The sequence below is a fragment of the Pleurodeles waltl genome, chromosome 1_1 (genome assembly GCF_031143425.1).
Source record: "Pleurodeles waltl isolate 20211129_DDA chromosome 1_1, aPleWal1.hap1.20221129, whole genome shotgun sequence".
In the NCBI taxonomy this organism is placed as follows: Eukaryota; Metazoa; Chordata; class Amphibia; order Caudata; family Salamandridae; genus Pleurodeles; species Pleurodeles waltl.
This window is the reverse complement of record NC_090436.1, coordinates 292,578,095-292,595,610: the sequence shown is the minus strand read 5'-3', so window position 1 is coordinate 292,595,610 and position 17,516 is coordinate 292,578,095. Positions and strand designations below refer to the sequence as shown.

Below are 17,516 nucleotides of genomic sequence, written 5' to 3'. Positions count from 1 at the left end.
GCCACCAGGGAGTCTCATGGAGAGGTATTTTTTAAGAAGATCACTACTTCTTTCTTGTTTGCATTGAGCTTTAGACAGTTGACTACTTCAGAAATGCAGGTGGAGAGCATGTTTCTTGTTTTGGGGGAGCTTTTGTCAGCCAAAGGAACAGTATTAGTAGTATGGCGTAAGCATACAAGACGATGTTGATGTCATGAGTGCAAAGATGTTGGCCAGTAGGCTCATGTAAACAATGAAGAGGGTAGAGCTGAGTGATGAGTATTGAGGTATTCTGCAGATTAATTTGTGAGCTTTTGAGGGTTTTGGGGCCAGATTGACTGTTTGGGTTCTTCCTATCAAGAAGGAGCAGATCTAGCAGAGCACCGCTCCTTGAATGGCAATGTTGTGTAGTGTCTGATGAGGATGGGATGAGAAACCATGTCAAATGCTTCTGAGAGGTCCATAAGGGTGCCATTTCTCCTCTGTCCCTGATCATGCCAATGTTATCTGTTACTGCAACGAGAGCTGTTTCTATGCTGTAGTCGAGTCTGTTTATGGACTGGTGGTTGATGAGGTGGTCAGTGATGAGTCTGTTGATGGCTTTCTTTAGGACCTTTACCGTGGAAGGTAGGTGGGAGATTTGCCGGTAGATTGTGAATATGCAGTAGGTGCAGGTGAAAGTTCCCTCTGTAATTGTGTAGTGTGGCACAGCATAGCAGAGATTAAGGACATGGAGCGGTGCATTGTTATTGTGGTGGGTAGAACAGGACCAGGAATTCTGGTGCTAGGCGCGACCAAGACGAGGAACTGCACAAATGGGCTTGAATTGGCATGCCTGCTGCACATCTGTGCTGCCTTATCACAAAACAACATGAAACACCTTGGAACTGATTGCACTTTGCTCTGTCCTTTTTCTCTTTTGTTTTGGTGATACGATGGGGGGCTGTATAATTTGTATATATATGAGGAAAGAACATATGTTGTATTTGTAATAAAGGATGTTCTCCGGAATTAATGAATGGCAATGCTGCATGTTTGGGTATGAGGGTTGAGGTGATTGTGGTTACAATCAGTTCCAAGGGGTTTCATGTTGTTTTGTTATAAGCTTTAACCCAGACCCCTTTGGGTTTCTTGGGTTACCCTCTGTGGCTGGTAAGGCACATCTGTGCTGCAGCCACTATTAAGTGGGTCCTGGGAGGTGGGGAGCACTAAAAGCTGTGGACGGGGCAGAGAGGGGTGAGGAAGAACTGTAGGTGGGAAAAGTAAGTGGTGCTCAGGGAGAGAAATGGTGGGAAGCACAGGCCTAGGTAGAAATGGGACAGAAAACGGGAAAAATCATACAAAGGGGAGCAAAATGGCAAAAAAGGCACAGAGCGTGAATAGAAAACGGGCACAAAAGATACAAAGAACAGGGGCATAAAGACAGAAAAGGCATAAAGAGCAAACAGTAGGAAGACACAATAAAGAAAACAAAAAGTGTCCAAAATATAGAAAAGTGCAAGATGCTTGAGAAAGAGAGAGAGAGGTTGAGTGAGGGAGAGAAAGCTAAAGAGAGCAAGGTGAGAGCCTCAGGCTCAGGAGCCAAGTTTGAGAGGGCCTTGACTGATCCTGGCAGAGGACGTAGGGGAGAGGGTAACTAGGGCTATTGACTTAAACTCTGCAAAAACATTTTGCTTGAAGCAGGCAGCTTTGGTTAGTCTATACAAATCCCTCCTGGGCCTGATGTTCTCTTACGCAGGACTAAACCCCATTTGCTGGCTCGGGAGGAGCCCCATACAACTGGAACGGGACCATTGATGCTGACAAATAGATGGCTTATGGAACCACACATTCCAGGTGACAAGAAGGTTCAAACAGCCATTGTTACAGTGGAGGTTTCTGTCAAACCTCAAATCGACCTCCCATTGACAGCAAAGAGAGTAATGACAACTGACACATCTATGGTAGACTGGGGAGCCCATATGCAGGAACAGACAAGTAGAGTCCTCTGGTGGAACTCAGAGAAAACTCTCAACATCAACATTCTAGAGCTGTGGACCATATGGCTGGGTCTGCAGCCGTTCTTTCCAAGGTCAGCAAGATGGTGCTGATCAGAATGTTGGAATGGACAACACTACCTTTAGGTATTCCATCACAAAACAAGGAGGAACAAGGTCTCGTTCTTTAACATAAAAGTCACAGAAGCTGTGTGACTAGACCATCTACAACAGTGTGTACATTGTAGTAGAACATCTCCCAGGAAGCCAGAATGACAGGCAGATGCTCTCAGCAGTGTTCTGTGACTGTCACTAATGGGACCTACACCAATGCAAAATAGAGGACGTCTTCCAATGATAGGGCCAACCCACATAAGAGCTGTTTGCCACGCTACAGAACAAGGAAAGCCCTATGCCAGCAGGTTCTTGAAATCAGTGTGCAAGGGCAGTGCTTTGTCTATGGCAAGATTCAACGTCTTCATATATGTCTTTTCTCCAGTGCCCTGATCCCCAGGGTACTGAGGAAGACAAAGGTGGATCACTATTTCTTAACCCTTATTGGACCTGTGTGACCTCGCCAGTACTGAGACTGCGACCTTAGAAAGGGCTGTCACCATATCAACCAATACTTCTGAGGATGCATCCACCGCTTCTCATCAACACAATTGAGAGATCATCACAACCTCAAATCACAGAGCCTGTTAACATGGTACCTGACCATCTAGAATGTGGCCATTTGGACATTCCAGCAGACTGCAGGAGCATTCTGGCACAAGCCTGTGCACTAGCAACCACTACTCACAAAGTAAAATGGAAGCATTTTTTTTTACATGTGCTCATGATGCAAAGACGGTGCTTCAAACATTGCATTGATTGTCAACCTGCAACATTTTCTGGTACAACAAAGTGAAGAATCCACTCCTGGATAAAGTGGGACACATCCCACCAGAAGCATGGTAACAATTCCTGCATTTTATGTCTGTTTCTAGAATATATTCATTTTAAGCAGCAATGTGGAAGAGCACTGCAGCTGATTCAGCAGTAGGTCAGGCAGTTCTATGCAGCCTGTTTCAATAAAGGTGTTTCAATAAATGTGAGCCTATTTTTTGCTTTATTCATATGTTATGTACTGCTTGTTATTCTGATTCATGCATGCTATGGTGGAGAACGAATGAAACTAGTTACGTGGCCGATGAAGAAATGTGTTACTTACCCGTAACTTCACTTCTATAGCTTTGGTATTTTTTCAGAAATTCATATGCAACTCTCATTCCTCCCTGGTCAGAGGCTTCCTTCTGTCATATGTACTGCTCGCACTGCTATGAAATCTGAGCTAAGGTGCCCTTTAGGGGGAGAAGGAGAGCTTGCCACTTCTACTATGTGAAACGATGTGGATGTGCTACTACCCACACACTGTTGTTAAAGCCTATACAATTATAACAGTGTTCCTGCTATTTTTGTTACTGGAGATTCCCAGAATGACAATTGGGAATAAGATAAGTATAGATGAAGGAAAAGATACCATCACCGGAGAACTGGAGTTTCATGTAAGTAACTAATTTTTAACTCTTTTTTACTTAATGTTATTCTTCGATGACTAGTGTTCTGATGTTATCCTATAAATACCTCAAAGTCAAAGAAATCATCTGTTTTCTCAGGAGCTGCCAGATCTATTGTCTCTTCCCCTTAATCTCATAGTTTAGCCACTCCTTTCAATAATGCCAGGTTACGGTTGGGCTTTGCGGGCTCGTCTTCACAAAAGGGACCACGATAATGAGAAATAGTTGAAAAAAGGTCCCCTTCATGTACATTGGCCCTTAATAAACATAATGAGGGCAGCTACTAAGTGGCATAAATGTGTGACTCGCATGAGTGAATTGCATCACTAGGCTTGTCATAAGAGAAGTCACTTTTAACTACAGGATCAGATGATGTATTAAATGCCTGTGGGTGTTGGTCACTTCCATGGTGGACATCTATGCAAAAATCATACTAATATGCTGAGATTGGTGTTACCAAAAGTACTGTTGTGAGTCAAGTGGGACCATTCACCAAACCATGTAGCTGACCACTGATATGCAGTAAAGTAGGATTGTACTTAAACTTCTACCATGATATCCTGATGGTGGTCATTAAACCTAAGTTCAGATATAGAACACTTAGGCCCTGATTTATACTTTTTGATGCAAACCTGCATTATTGCAGGTTTGCATCAAAAAGTATACCACCGGCTTGCGCCATTCCTGGACTCCAGCGGGCGTCATATTTAAGCTATGACGCTAGCCGGCAGTAAGGCCCAGTTAGCATCAAAATTATTGACGCTAACCGGGTGGGGGAGGTGTAGGGGAAACTGGAGGTTGTGCGTGAAAGAATGGCGCTAGTCAGGCTAGAGTCAAAAAAATGACTCTACCATGATTAGACTTAAGTCTCCTGGGCATGGCCATTGGGCACAGTGCCATGTAGGAGGGCCCAAGTTAGAGCCCCCTATGGCACTTAAGAAAAAAAAAAAAAAAAACTTACTTGGGATGGGTCCCTCCATCCTTAGGTGTCCTCCAGGTGTGGTTACGTGTGGGTGGGGGTGTCCCTTGGGGCAGGGAAGGGCACCTGTGGGCTGTTTCCATGGTCTCTGACTATGGAAAAAGGCCCACAAGTCCCCTAACGCTTCCCCTGAACCAAGTGTTAAATAATGGTGCTAAGCAGGCTTAGCGCCATTATTTAAAGCCCTCCTCCTCCCGTGTGTGATTTTTGCACGGGAGGATAAATTAGGCACTTGGGCCTTTGAGTTTGTTTTTGCCCAGGAACTCCTACCATGCATCTCATAGATGCAAGGTAGTTTTCCGTGGTCAAAAAATGAGTTTAACTCCAATATTTTGGAGCTATAAGTGTCTAGCGTCAAAATATAAATATGGAGTTAAGTGTGCGCCGGATTTGTGTAAAAAAACTAAAAAACTCAAATCTGGCGCAAACGGTATAAATATGCCCCCTAGAGTCCATCTTGCTTGCTGCAGAGTTAGACCAATTCAAGGTTGGAAATTTGATGTTAAAGTCTCTTGACCAAATGGTTCATCTTGAAAGGGAATTAAGACTTTACTCGCAATGTGGTGCAGTTCACTTCCTATGAGGTTGTTAGTTTTCCACCTGGGGTATAGTGATAGATAATAAGGTTCACACAGTGTCTTTGTAAACATATGATAAACCTACTTAGTGACCTGTTCTAACTATGTTCAAGCTACTTGATGAATGAATTTAATGGCTTGTTGGTTCTGCATGAATGGATCCACATCATGTTTGTTTCCCCTGAAATCTTTGGCTAGTCATAAAGTGGACAGGCTTCTGGAGTTGTCAAGTTGGAGATCATGTCCAGTGCATGTACTGCAACATGTGAAATCTGATATAATTGGCCAAATCTTAATTGGCATATTTCCTTTAGGGCCATAGTATATATTGAAGAAATGCACACACGGCATAGAAAGATAAATATTACCTGTGAACAGTTACACTTAATGTGCCGTCCACTACTGTGACAATGGAAAACAGGATGTGTGCATGCATCATGATCTCATCGGAGGAGAGGTCAGGGTGGTAGCCATCATCAGTAGGGGCATGGGGCGGGGGACTTATTCTGTGATTAGGTGCTAGGACATGCCTGACACATCTTTAGCACCTGAGAGCAGTGCTAAGGATGTGTCTAGCACATCCTTAGTATCCAGTGAGTTAATTTGTTTCTGATTTTGTAAATTGGAGTATGATTTTTATTGTGTTATATTTTGTTCTTGTTAACTGTTTTGGCACCTCTAAATGCTTTACTCCTTTTTTCCAACTTAAGACTATCTGCTCTGTGCCATAGCTATCTGGGGTTGAGCTCAGGGTTAAATTATTGAAACCTTTGTCTGACCTTAACAGATTAGTAACTTAATTACTTGTGGTGACCTACCATCTACCCCAATTAATGATTCATTTTCTTACATCATGGCAATGTTGAACTAGAGTATCAATTCATGACCTTACTCAGGACAGGTTTAGAAATATCATATTTCGTTTCTTTATTGTTCCTGATTCGGGAATGGGTGGTTAAAAGGATGCTGAATAGGAATCATTTCCCTGCTGAAATGCCAGTTCTGTGGATTGACGAGGTTTGGCAGGCTGCGGAGAGAGCCTAGCCTGTCCAAATGACATAGCATATATCGTAATGATGGGTGGCCTTGATAATGGTAATTACTTCCTCACATTAGAGAAGGCTAGGATGCACTTTGGTGTATAACCAGGTCAGTTTTTATTAGACGCTACACTGGGCCAAACTGCACAATGCAGAGGGAGATAAAATTGTTTTGTTCATACAGAAAAAGTCACCTGTCATGCTTGTGTCCGATTTACCCTTTTCAAGTTTCAGCCCAAGGCACACACCGCTCCCACTGTCATAGGTAGAGTCTAGCCTGCTGGCATCAATTGTTGCGCAAGATGTATTGCAGTAAGATCTGACTTTCTCCATATGATTTGCTTCAGTCCAAAACATGGCGGAGATGTGTGGTGACATAGTTGAGAACCGCTAAGCAATTTAATAATTTCCTCCTTCAAACAAGGCAGTATGATTTACTCAAACCTAAAAGGGAAAACAAGATGTAAGAGTGACGGATAGGAAAGGAGGTATGCCAGGCCAGAGTGAAAAATGATGTGAAATCGGTGAATGATTTCAAGACTGGGGTAATCTTGTCATTGTGTTTGTTAAACCCCGTTAAGGGGGGAATATGCTTTTGTTGTAGTTTTTCTGTGGAACCACTTGTCCAGTCGTGTATCCACCATGAACTCTTGTTGGTATTAAAAATATTAGATTATTTTTGTCTTGCTCTTCGCAGTGGCCCATAGTGACCCTTCAATAAAAATGAAAGGCAGACTGTATTTACCTCCTGTTATTTGCTTCTTTTGTGCCTTTACCTTGTGCCCTCAGACCTCTCCTATATAACTATATATATATATTATGGTATTTTCAAATTTTGTACAATTAAAGTATTTACTTAGACTGTTAGGCCCTGGGTGAACTCTAAATTTGGCGGTCTGGAGCACCCCCAGGTTGGTGGATGTAATGTCCTCCACCTCGTTGACTGACTGGGAAAGTCCACCAATCTCTAGAGCTGGCCCTACCTTTGTGAAACATCAAATTATGTTTATGGGACATTCACAGGGGGAAATGGTTCCTAGTCAGAGACAAGTTAATTCACAGCAGTGACTATACGTATTTGAGCACATACTTCGATACTATTAACCTGGGGCACGGCTATGAGCTTTAGCGTAACCACACTAGAGACTCTTAGCAATGGACTTAGGAACATTAACCACAAGTTGGGGCATCTTTCCTTACATTCTTTACTGCTGGCATACAAAACTAAAGTGTCACCCATCATGACCTACGTGTGTGATGTCTGGCAAACTAAACTTCCCAGAACATTCAGTTGTGATGGAGACCAATGCTTGACGGCACCTCTTTCCCTTGAAATCTGCTTTCCTAGTAGAGATAGTAAGACTGGAGCTGAGGGTAGGGCCAAGGTTGGGTAGAAGTATTGAGTTTCATTATCTTGTTAAACGGCTGTTTCTGGCTTTGATCCTAAGTCTTTTTCTAACCGACCAGAAGGCCTATTATCATTGACCTGAGCATCCATTATTGTAGTCATTGGTGTAGCAGCAATTGTTTCCTATTTTTCTGATCTTCTCTCTGCATGCAGTCAGTTTCTGTTCCCTGCAGGCCATGTAACCTCCCCTTCAGTTTACAGTGATCTAGTATGTATATTTCATAACTGGTCGTGCTAAGTATTCCCTCCCAAATCCTACCTCACCATTCTGACTCCCAGGCATGCATGATGTGACCTGATCTGCGAAGTCTTTGATAAAGTAAAAGAGACGCAGTATTATGTAATTATTTCTTATGTATAAAAGAGAACTTTTCATGTTCTGAGAAGTAAAAATTATGACATTTGGTGGTGTTAACTTAATGTGTTTTTTCAAGGAGCTCAAAATATACGAAAATACTGGAGCCGATACTATCAGGGATCCCAAGGGGTGATATTTGTTCTCGACAGCGCATCTTCTGAAGATGAACTAGAAACGTCCAGAAACGAGCTGCATTCTGCCCTTCAGCATCCGCAGTTATGCACCTTGCCATTTTTAATCTTGGGAAACCACCAAGACAAACCAGCTGCTCGCTCAATTCAAGAGGTATTTCGTTTTTATTCTCCATGCAGGCCCGACTACTTTATTATGTTTTAACACGACGCTGCTCAGGAATAACAAAGTTATTGTTAGTCTAAATGCTATATTCTCCGAAAATCAAGTGTATTAATGCTTGCTTGAAGAAATGTTAAATAATACAATGGCGGTTTTCCATTTTAGCACCCTACTTCACTTAATTATCATTTGGCTATGCATATATCAAAATCATTACCATGTGTGTATTTGTGTGGGTGTGTATGTGTGTGTGTGTGTATATATATATATATATATATATATATATATATATATATATATATATATATATATAAGATCTACTGGCGGTCACCAGGAGGTAGTTATAGTTACGACTTAGTTTCTAAAGAAAGAGCGTTTTTTGTTTTACCTATACCATTGGCGCTGCTTCACAAATCTTTATGAAATTTTCAAAACTTATACTTTGCTAAGTTGAGCTTCTGTCTTGAAAGATTCATGGTGATCTGTCTAGCGGGGGCGAGAAAAAAGAGGGGGGTGTCACAAAACACTTTTTCCCCATTCATTTTTCCATAGGACCTTTAGACACGCCTACAGAACAGAACTACACCAAATTTGGCACATAGGTAGATTCTGTTCCACAGATCATGCTTTCTGTGATTTGGTGCAAATCTGTTCAGTAGTTCAAGAGAAATTTAAGGCCAAAAAATATAGATATCTAGGGGCGCGGATCCAACTGTCCCCATGCTGATATCTGATTGTCTCAGAACACTTCGGCAAGGAAGTGTTGGCAGCCATCTTGGGACTCTGCTTCTGCCGAGTTCCAGAAAAAAAGATTTAAAAAAAGAAAAGGGGCCAGGGTAGAGTCCCCTTAGCCCTGGTGCTGGGGTGCTTAAGGGACACCGCCAGGGCTAAAAAGCATTTTTTTTAAAACATTGGAAAAATACACTGATCCATCTGCGGATTTTTCAGATGTATAAGAAATATTCCTATATAGGGACGCGGACCCTTTGGTGGATCCACTCGTGGAAGATCCATGGATCCAGAGGAAAATCCAGGCTCTGATTGGCTGTTTACAACCTGAGAGGAAAGTAGTGTCTGCCGTTTTCCTTCCCACATCAGGCCGCGGGGGGGTTGGAGATGAAAAACTGATGTAAGAGGTCAAGATACAGGTATCCTGACCCCATAGGAGAGATGGAGTGGTCTCTAAGGGACCCCTCGTAGGAAGAAATAGTCCAGTTTTTGTTTTTTTTGGCCCATCCCCCAGTGTAAACTAGTGAAGGATCAGTGGATCCGGAAAAAAAAAAAACACCCCACTCACACTAAATACTGCTGCGCACGGCCAAAAGCTTTGTGTGGCATGGGTTTGGATGCATGCAGCCAACCCCCACCGGTCATGCGCATCAGTGAATGGTTGTGTTATTAGATATTACGTTACATTACAAAAGCCATAAAAACAAAGGTTTCAGGGACGTTATAGTAATGCTGATGTTTTACCCACACAAAACCATAGAAATTCACCAGTTATAGTTATACTTATAGTTATATTTATCTGAATAAAAAATACATTGTGACGTTAGGTAACTTTAGGTAGAGTGACCAAATGTCCCGGATTTCCACGGACAGTCCCTGTTTTCAGTGGACTTTCCCAGTGTCCTGACGCATTTGTTAATTTTAAATAAATGTCCTGGTTTTTGGGAGAAAGGTCATGTCATCCTGCGAAGAAGGAATGAAAGATATGCTTTCTCTCCCACAATCGCCCCAAAAGTTTGAAATAATGTAAGTTTTTTTTTTCTGCCAGGCAGCACAAGAGGAGCCAGATACAGAAGTAAGGCTAAAGGCTTTAGTTCTACTTTTATGTCCGACCTGTCCCAGTTTTTGCGTCTTACAGCCTGGTCACCCCAACTTTAGGCTAGTTATAGTTTCTTAACATAAGTTTAGCTACAACTGCTGAATTTCTATGTTTTTTTATGGGTGAAACGTCAACCTAACTATATAATGTGGGTGCTTTAAGTGCACAGAATGCAGTGACATAAAACCTCATGTTTTCCAGGACCCCATAAAATAGGGAAAATGTGGGCAAACAAAATTATGCACTAGACGTATAAATTATGTGGCAAGAGACACCAAATTTTGCAGCCTGTTCTCTGGCAGTAATATTTTGATCTATTTGAGTTAAAAAGATTTTTTTTGTTGAAATCGCAAATCATGTGATACATAAAATGATGTATGTGTGTGTCATGGTCACCTACCAATATCGTCTTCTTTCATATATTTCATATATAGAGTTTAGAAGTATTTACTCTTCAGACCATGTGAAAAAAAGGTATTTGTAACTTAGTCCCTCTTTGGCACATGATTACTCTCCATTTAAATATTGAATGTGATTGTCTAATGACCAACATTCTGTTTATGCCAACAAACCTTCTGATAATTTGTGGATGAATTTTCTGGTATGATTGTATACTGCAGGAAAGTTTACTCACTCAAATATTGTATTTTCACACATTTTAGACTTCTTTAAGTTCAAACAGTAAGCTTCAGTTAAGAAACTGACAAAAAAAGTTAGAAATTGAAGTCCAATTTTGTACTTTGATTTAAATTGAGACTGCATTCAGTCAGAACATATTATGAGTCAAACCATGCAGGAATAATCTGATTTTCTGATGTAGATGTTTTATTGGGCTAAATTATTAATGGTCGTGCATGATAGCAGTGACTGTGTCTTAGTGTCCAAAAGAGTGTTAGATATCACAAAAGGCTTTTGCTTGTGAGAGTGAAATATGCCACATTAGATGTACGGGAATATTGCAGGCACTATAGTATTTGAAGTATATTTCTTATTTATGTAGAGTGTTAATGGTTCCCAAATGCCTTGTGTTGTCTCGAAAGGGCATGAATTATTCTTGCAATTTATCTAGTGGTAACAATCTCTCACCTTTCCTTTCTCAAAATTAGCCTAAACATCTTTAACAGTGAGGGCTTCTTATCATATTGTGCTTGCTGTTTTAGTCACTGACATATTATAGCACTGTAAATGCAAGCTGCTACTGTTAAATGTTTTAAGGGTACTCTGTATTCGTAGCGTGTGTTGGCAGTATATATGTATGCTTAGTATATCCTGCTATCTAGAGTTGGGCTCTGGTATTTGCAAGTTGTTATAAGTTTTTAAGAAATCTTAGAGTCACGAGGTAAGTTGACTCCTCCTCTAGTGTGTATTGCGCATGTTCCTCAGCTCCTTTGTTAGATTTTTTGCTGCCATTGGATCCGAATGTCGATCTCTGAGCTCCTTGACCTAAGCTCAATTCCTGCATCAACCGTCGACAACATAGACAATCACATACACAGCTGGTGTTACCACAACTTTCAATCTGCCCGCCCGAGCTTGGTCTCGGCCTTCGACGCATCATTCTTTTCTAGACAACAACTCCAACAACGACAAACCCCAGGGATGGTAAAGATGCCCTCAGCTTCTGCCATAAGTGCCACGCCAAATACTCCAGACAGGACCAGTACACAGTGTGTAATCTGTTTGTCCCCGGAACACTATGAAGGGTTGTCTGAGGCATGTCTTGTGTTCCACTCCAAGAAGACACTTCAGCTGCCAAGAGAATGTTGTTGGTCCCATCCTACCATGCAAAGGCATTCAGAAGATATGCCCAGGGAACAATCAACAGAGCTAGAACAAGAAGTCGAAGAAAACCAAGGCACAGACAGTGCCAATGTATATCCCCATACTGCTGACTAGCAGTGGCGACAGCTGTGACTCCGAGCCTGATACATCATCGTAAGGGCATGTGAATACATCGGCAAAAGCCTCCCAAGTCCTGGCAAACTGTGCTAAGGTGGCTTCCCAAACCCCACTGCCCTCGGGCCATGGTGGTCTCTGAAAGCAGCCTCAGGAGCACTCCCACGTCACTCCACCTACAAAACACTCAACATAGTCGAAGTTTAAATCCCTAAAAGTCTCCCTGGTGCTGATACCGAAAAGACCTATCTCAACACCTTCCAAACAACACGTTGTCACAGCTGAAGCTGCCGCCATGGGATCTGAAGCAGCCTTCGGCGCTGACACACTGAGAGACGCCATCTGGGCTAAAACACTCAGACACGCCATCGGCAACGAAACACCATTCTCCAAAGCAGAACGTGTCAATGTCCAAAACACCTTTGATGTTGAAACACACAAAATCAAGGTCAGAGCCTAGACAAGGGCCTGTTCAACCAATTCTTGAGAAACTTCAAGCTAAAGTTTATTCACCCGGACACTGGGAGAGTAGGGGCAAAACTGCCTCCATCTATATTTCACACATTTCCTAAATGGAAGACATTTTTTGAAGAGAAGATCATGGAACCAGAGTCACCTAAGGCCCCCACAAAGAAAAGGACAGAGGCACTAGCGCTATACTTTTCCCTCTTTCTCCTCCTTCTCCATCTCCTCATAAGCCTCTAACTCCTCCTCTTACTCCGTCTTCACTGCCAATACTACAACGACTGGCACTATAGCCACTGCATTCACAGTCCCCTTAATATCTGCCCTCAGAGCAGCCACCCACATCACCTGCACAGTCATCAACAGGTGACATTGATACTGGGGTGGAGGTACCATACAATGCAACATATTTTCCTCACGCTCAAGGGGACCCAGATAATACACGGGACCCATGGGTTTTCGATGATGCAGGTCCGGTAGATGATGGCGATCCAGACCTATATCTATCAAAGCCCTCTCCACCTCATGATGCCACATCTTACCATTATGTCATCAATAGGGCAGCACACTATCACAAGGTAGATCTTCATACTTTAGGGCATAAGGAGGTCTTTTTAGTAGCGACAATGAACAGATCACACAGGATAGCACAGTTCCTTCTCATGGTAAAAGGCATGCTCAAATCCACGCAGGAAATCTTTAGGCAGCCAGTAAAGTCCAGGGTTATAACCCCTAGAGTGGACAAAAAATATAAACTGTTTCCATCATATCCAGCATATGTTAGAGGTCAGGTTCCCCCCGACTCTTGTGCACACTGCTCGAAAGAGGTCATACTCCCAGGGCATTGGAGATGCCTCATCCACAGATAAAGAAATTAAAAAATATTATGCAGCAGGGAAAATTGTTGCTGCAGAAGCAATCAATCACCTGGGCATCACAAATTCTGTGGGTTTACTCTCCCATCACAACCAAGTCCAATGGGATGAGATGCTGGAGTTATTGTAACGTCTCCCAGAGCAACACCACCAAAAGGGAATTCAGTTAGCAGAGGAAGGCAGGACTATATCAAATGCCATCATAGAATGTGTATTGGATTCTGCGGATACAAGTGCAAGTGAAGTGAATACTAGTATTCAGCTCCATGCATGGTTTTAGAGTTTTGGGCTTTAAGCCAGATGTCCAGCAGCATCTCTTAAACCTATCTTGTGGTAGCCAAAATCTGTTTGGGCCACCGGATGATGTAATGCTTGAAAAGCTAAAGACAGATAAGGATACGGCTGAAGCCATGGGGGCCCCTCAAGACCTTACTCCATATGGGGTTTCTTTCGACGGGGGACAGTTTAGAGGGACAGCAAGATTTACAACATCCAACGATTCAAGTAATGCCCAAAAACAACAAGGTTCCTTTCAGGCACACTACTCAAGAGGTCATACTATAGGTCACACCATAAGAACATTAGAGGAAGAGGTTGTGGTTGTGGTTCCACTTCAAAAGCAGCCACACCTTCAAAATAGTGGATACATAAGCCCCCCGCCCCCTCAACGTGTGACAACAGTACCAGCAAGGGAACAGCTACAACAGTATCACCAACAACGGACAAAAATCACTACAGGCCAGTGGGTTTCATCTATCATCAAGGATGGATATTGTTTAGAACTCACAAACACACCTCCATGATACTACCAAGGACATAAAATATGTCACTAGAACATCTTACACTTCTTCAAGATGAAGTCCAATCTCTCCCTCCAACAGGGTCTATAGAAATAACCCCAAAACAACACCAGGGACACAGACTGAACTTCCTGTATTTCCTAATTTCCAAGAAGGACGGGCGTTAAGACCTCTTCTAGACCGCTCAACAGTTACTTCTGCTCACAACACTTTCACATGGTCACACTATAAGACATGATACCATTACTACAGCAGGGAGATTTCGTGACAGCATTAGACCTCAAAGACGCCTGTTTCCATATTCCCATAAATCAAGCGCACTGACGCTAGCTATATTTCAGATCAACGGACAGCACTATCAGGTCAAGATGCTACCATTTGGAGTAAATACAGCTTCAATTGTATTTACCAATGCCTTGCAGGGGGAGCAGCTCATCTCAAAAGGAGGGGGCATACACGTTTTCCCCATCTAGACAACTGGCTCATCAAAAGTTGGAACAAACAATGATGCCTGCAGGATACACAACCGGTAATCAACCTTCTACACAAATTAGGGTTTACACTCAATGTCCTGAAGTCTCACATCCACCCCTTGCAGAGACAACCTTTTCTAGGCCCAACGTTAAAGTGGATCACAGTCAAAGCATACCCCAGTCCAGAAAGGGTACAAAAGTTCAAACTAACATTACCTCTGTTTCGACCACAAATTCAAGTCACTGTAAAGACAGTCATGCGTATTCTAGAAAGGATGGCATCTTGTATAGCCATAGTACCAATTGCTCGACTACATATGTGTCTTCAGTCACTATGGACTCAAGCGGAGGGGCATTGACAAGATCTAGTGTTGGTAGGGACAGCTGCCTGAAGTGGTGGGACAGCAACAATCTGTTGCATGGTAGACCCTGAAGGCCCAATTCCATGGGTCACCACCATATATGCATTACTTCAAGGTTGGGGAGTGCATATTCAGAAGCTTACAGTACACGGTGTATGGTCACTACCTCAAAAAGACTTCCACATCAGTCCTTTTGGAGCTTATCGCAATTAGCCTAGCTATGAAAGCATTTCCCAGTCACCTTCACAACAAGGTAGTCCTAATACATACAGACAATATGACTGCAGTGTATTATGTTCAAAAACAGGGGGGGGGGCACTCATTGCTGCTCCCCCTCCTAGCAGAGCGCATCTGGCACTGGCAATATATCACACAATCTCTCTCCTAGCACAATACCTACCAGGGGTGAACAACGACTTTGCAGATATGCTTAGCAGAACATACCAACAAGTGCATGAGTGGGAAATCAATACACCACTCCTACACTCCTGCTTCAGACGGTGGGTAACCCCAGAGATAGACCTATTTTCAGCACAGCACAATGCAAAAGGCCAAAACTTTGCCTCCAGGTCACCCCCCCTCCCCCCAATCAAAGGGTAATGTCCTGCAGATTAATTGGTCAGGGATATTTACTTAGGCATGTCAGGCATGGTTCACAACCTTCCTACCACCATCTGTAGTGCCATGCAAGAAGATACCTTTTTGGCCACATCTTCTAACTCAAGATCAAGGGAGGGAAATGCACCCAAACCACAAACAGCTCAATCTAGCAATCTGGCTCCTGAGATCCTAGAATTCGGACAACTTAATTTACTACAAGAATGTATGAATATTCTCAAACAAGCACATAAACCAACTACACGAGCATGCTGTGAAGCAAAATGGAAAATATGTGTACATTACTTTCTAAATAAACAAATCTAACCTCTGTTACCCGCAGTGCTAGAGCTTATTGGTTTTCTCTTCCATCTACAGCAAGCAGGACTTGCTGATACATCAATCAGGTTACACTTGACAGCCTTGGCTGCTTACATGCGAAACAGACAACATATGAAACTTTTTAAAGTTCCAGTAATTAAAGCCTTTATTGAAGGACTTAAGTGTCATCGCACCTTCCCCCCACCTGCACCATTCTTGAACCTTAACATTGTTCTCACTAGACTCATTGGTCCTACTTTTGAGCCACTTTATTCCTGTGAACTTCAATTCCTCACATGAAAAGTGACATTCATAGTATTGATCCAACTTCTCTAAAAACAATAAGTGAATTCCAGGCACTTGCATTAGCAGATCCTTTCTTTCAAATATTACCAGCAAAATTGGTACTTCGTACTAACCCAAAAATCCTACCAAATGTGATGTCAGCTTTTCACACAAACCAAACTATAGAGCTACCTGTTTTCTTCCTTAAATCTTATTCAGTAACAGAAAGAACCCTACATACACTAGCTGTTAAGAGGGCATTAATGGTCTACATAGAATTAACCAAGTATTTTAGGCAAACACAACAACTCTTTGTTGCTTTTACAAAGCCACAGCAAGGTTCTCCCATATGCAAAGCAGGGATAGCCAGATGGAAAGTTAGATGCATTCAGACTTGCTACCGCAAAGCAAAAAGTTTACTTGCAGTACCTCCAAGAGCTCACTCCACATGCAGAAAGCCTTTTTAGGAAACATCCCATTAGTGGTTATCTGTACAGCAGCTGCATGGAATAACCTACATGCATTCACAAAACATTATTGTGTTGATGTCTTAGCTAATCAACAAGCTAGTGTAGGTCAAGCTGTATTAAGCACACTTTTTCAAACATCTACATCAACTAATGACTGACCACTGCTTAGGGGAGCACTGCTTTATATTCAGTGCTAAGCATGTGTATCTAAGGCCAACACATGCTCTGAACGGAGTATGTTACTTACCCTGTAAGCATCTTTTGTTAACGTGTAGTGCCGTAGATTTATATGCACCCAACCTCCTGCCCGGTAGCTATTAGTTGATGTCTGGTTTCTTATCTCTCACTATATTGCACTGATCCTAAAGCTCACCCGATGAGCCAAAAGCAATCGAACAAATGCAGTACACACTAGAGGAGCAGTCACTACACATTGTGACACAAAGACTTCTTCGAAGAAAAACAACTTGCAAACAACCGAGACCATCACTAAGGGCCTCATTACAAGTCTGGTGGTCCATCGACTGGCAGACTTGCGGTGGCGCTCGGACCGGTGCCGACAGGGACGGTCCAACCTTCATATTATGACCGTGGCAGAGTGCCCACGGTCTGACCTACCGCACTGCCATGTTGCCGCTAGCTGATGGCCTGGCAGTGCCTGCTGTCTGAATCTGCCGGGGCTGCGTTGCAAGCAGCGTTGCCCTCCGGATTACGACCCGCATTTCCACCAGCATTTGCATGACGTTCCCACTGCCATGCAAAGGCTGGCGGAAAGGGGGTGCTGGGGGCCCAATGGGGGCCCCTGCACTGCCCAGGCACTTGGCATGAGCGGTGCAGAGGCCCCCATGTACAGCCCTGTTGTGCTTTTAACTGCCTGAATTAGGGCATTGAAAAGCGTGATGGGTGCTGTTGCACCCGACGCACTGCAACACTGCCGCCGGCTCTATTACGCCCTGTTCCTGCCCAGCAGGAA

At 43.0% G+C, this 17,516-nt stretch overlaps 1 protein-coding gene across 4 annotated transcripts in view; it reads left to right on the top strand.

Annotated features, from left to right (window-relative positions):
* Window positions 1-17,516, top strand: part of ARL15 (ARF like GTPase 15) — an 841,607-nt gene that overhangs the window by 492,480 nt on the left and 331,611 nt on the right. For all 4 annotated transcript variants that reach the window (XM_069221875.1, XM_069221905.1, XM_069221886.1 and 1 more), the window contains one exon: window positions 7,954-8,162. In XM_069221875.1, the coding sequence (XP_069077976.1) occupies window positions 7,954-8,162 (209 nt within the window). The remainder of the gene's footprint in view (window positions 1-7,953; window positions 8,163-17,516) is intronic.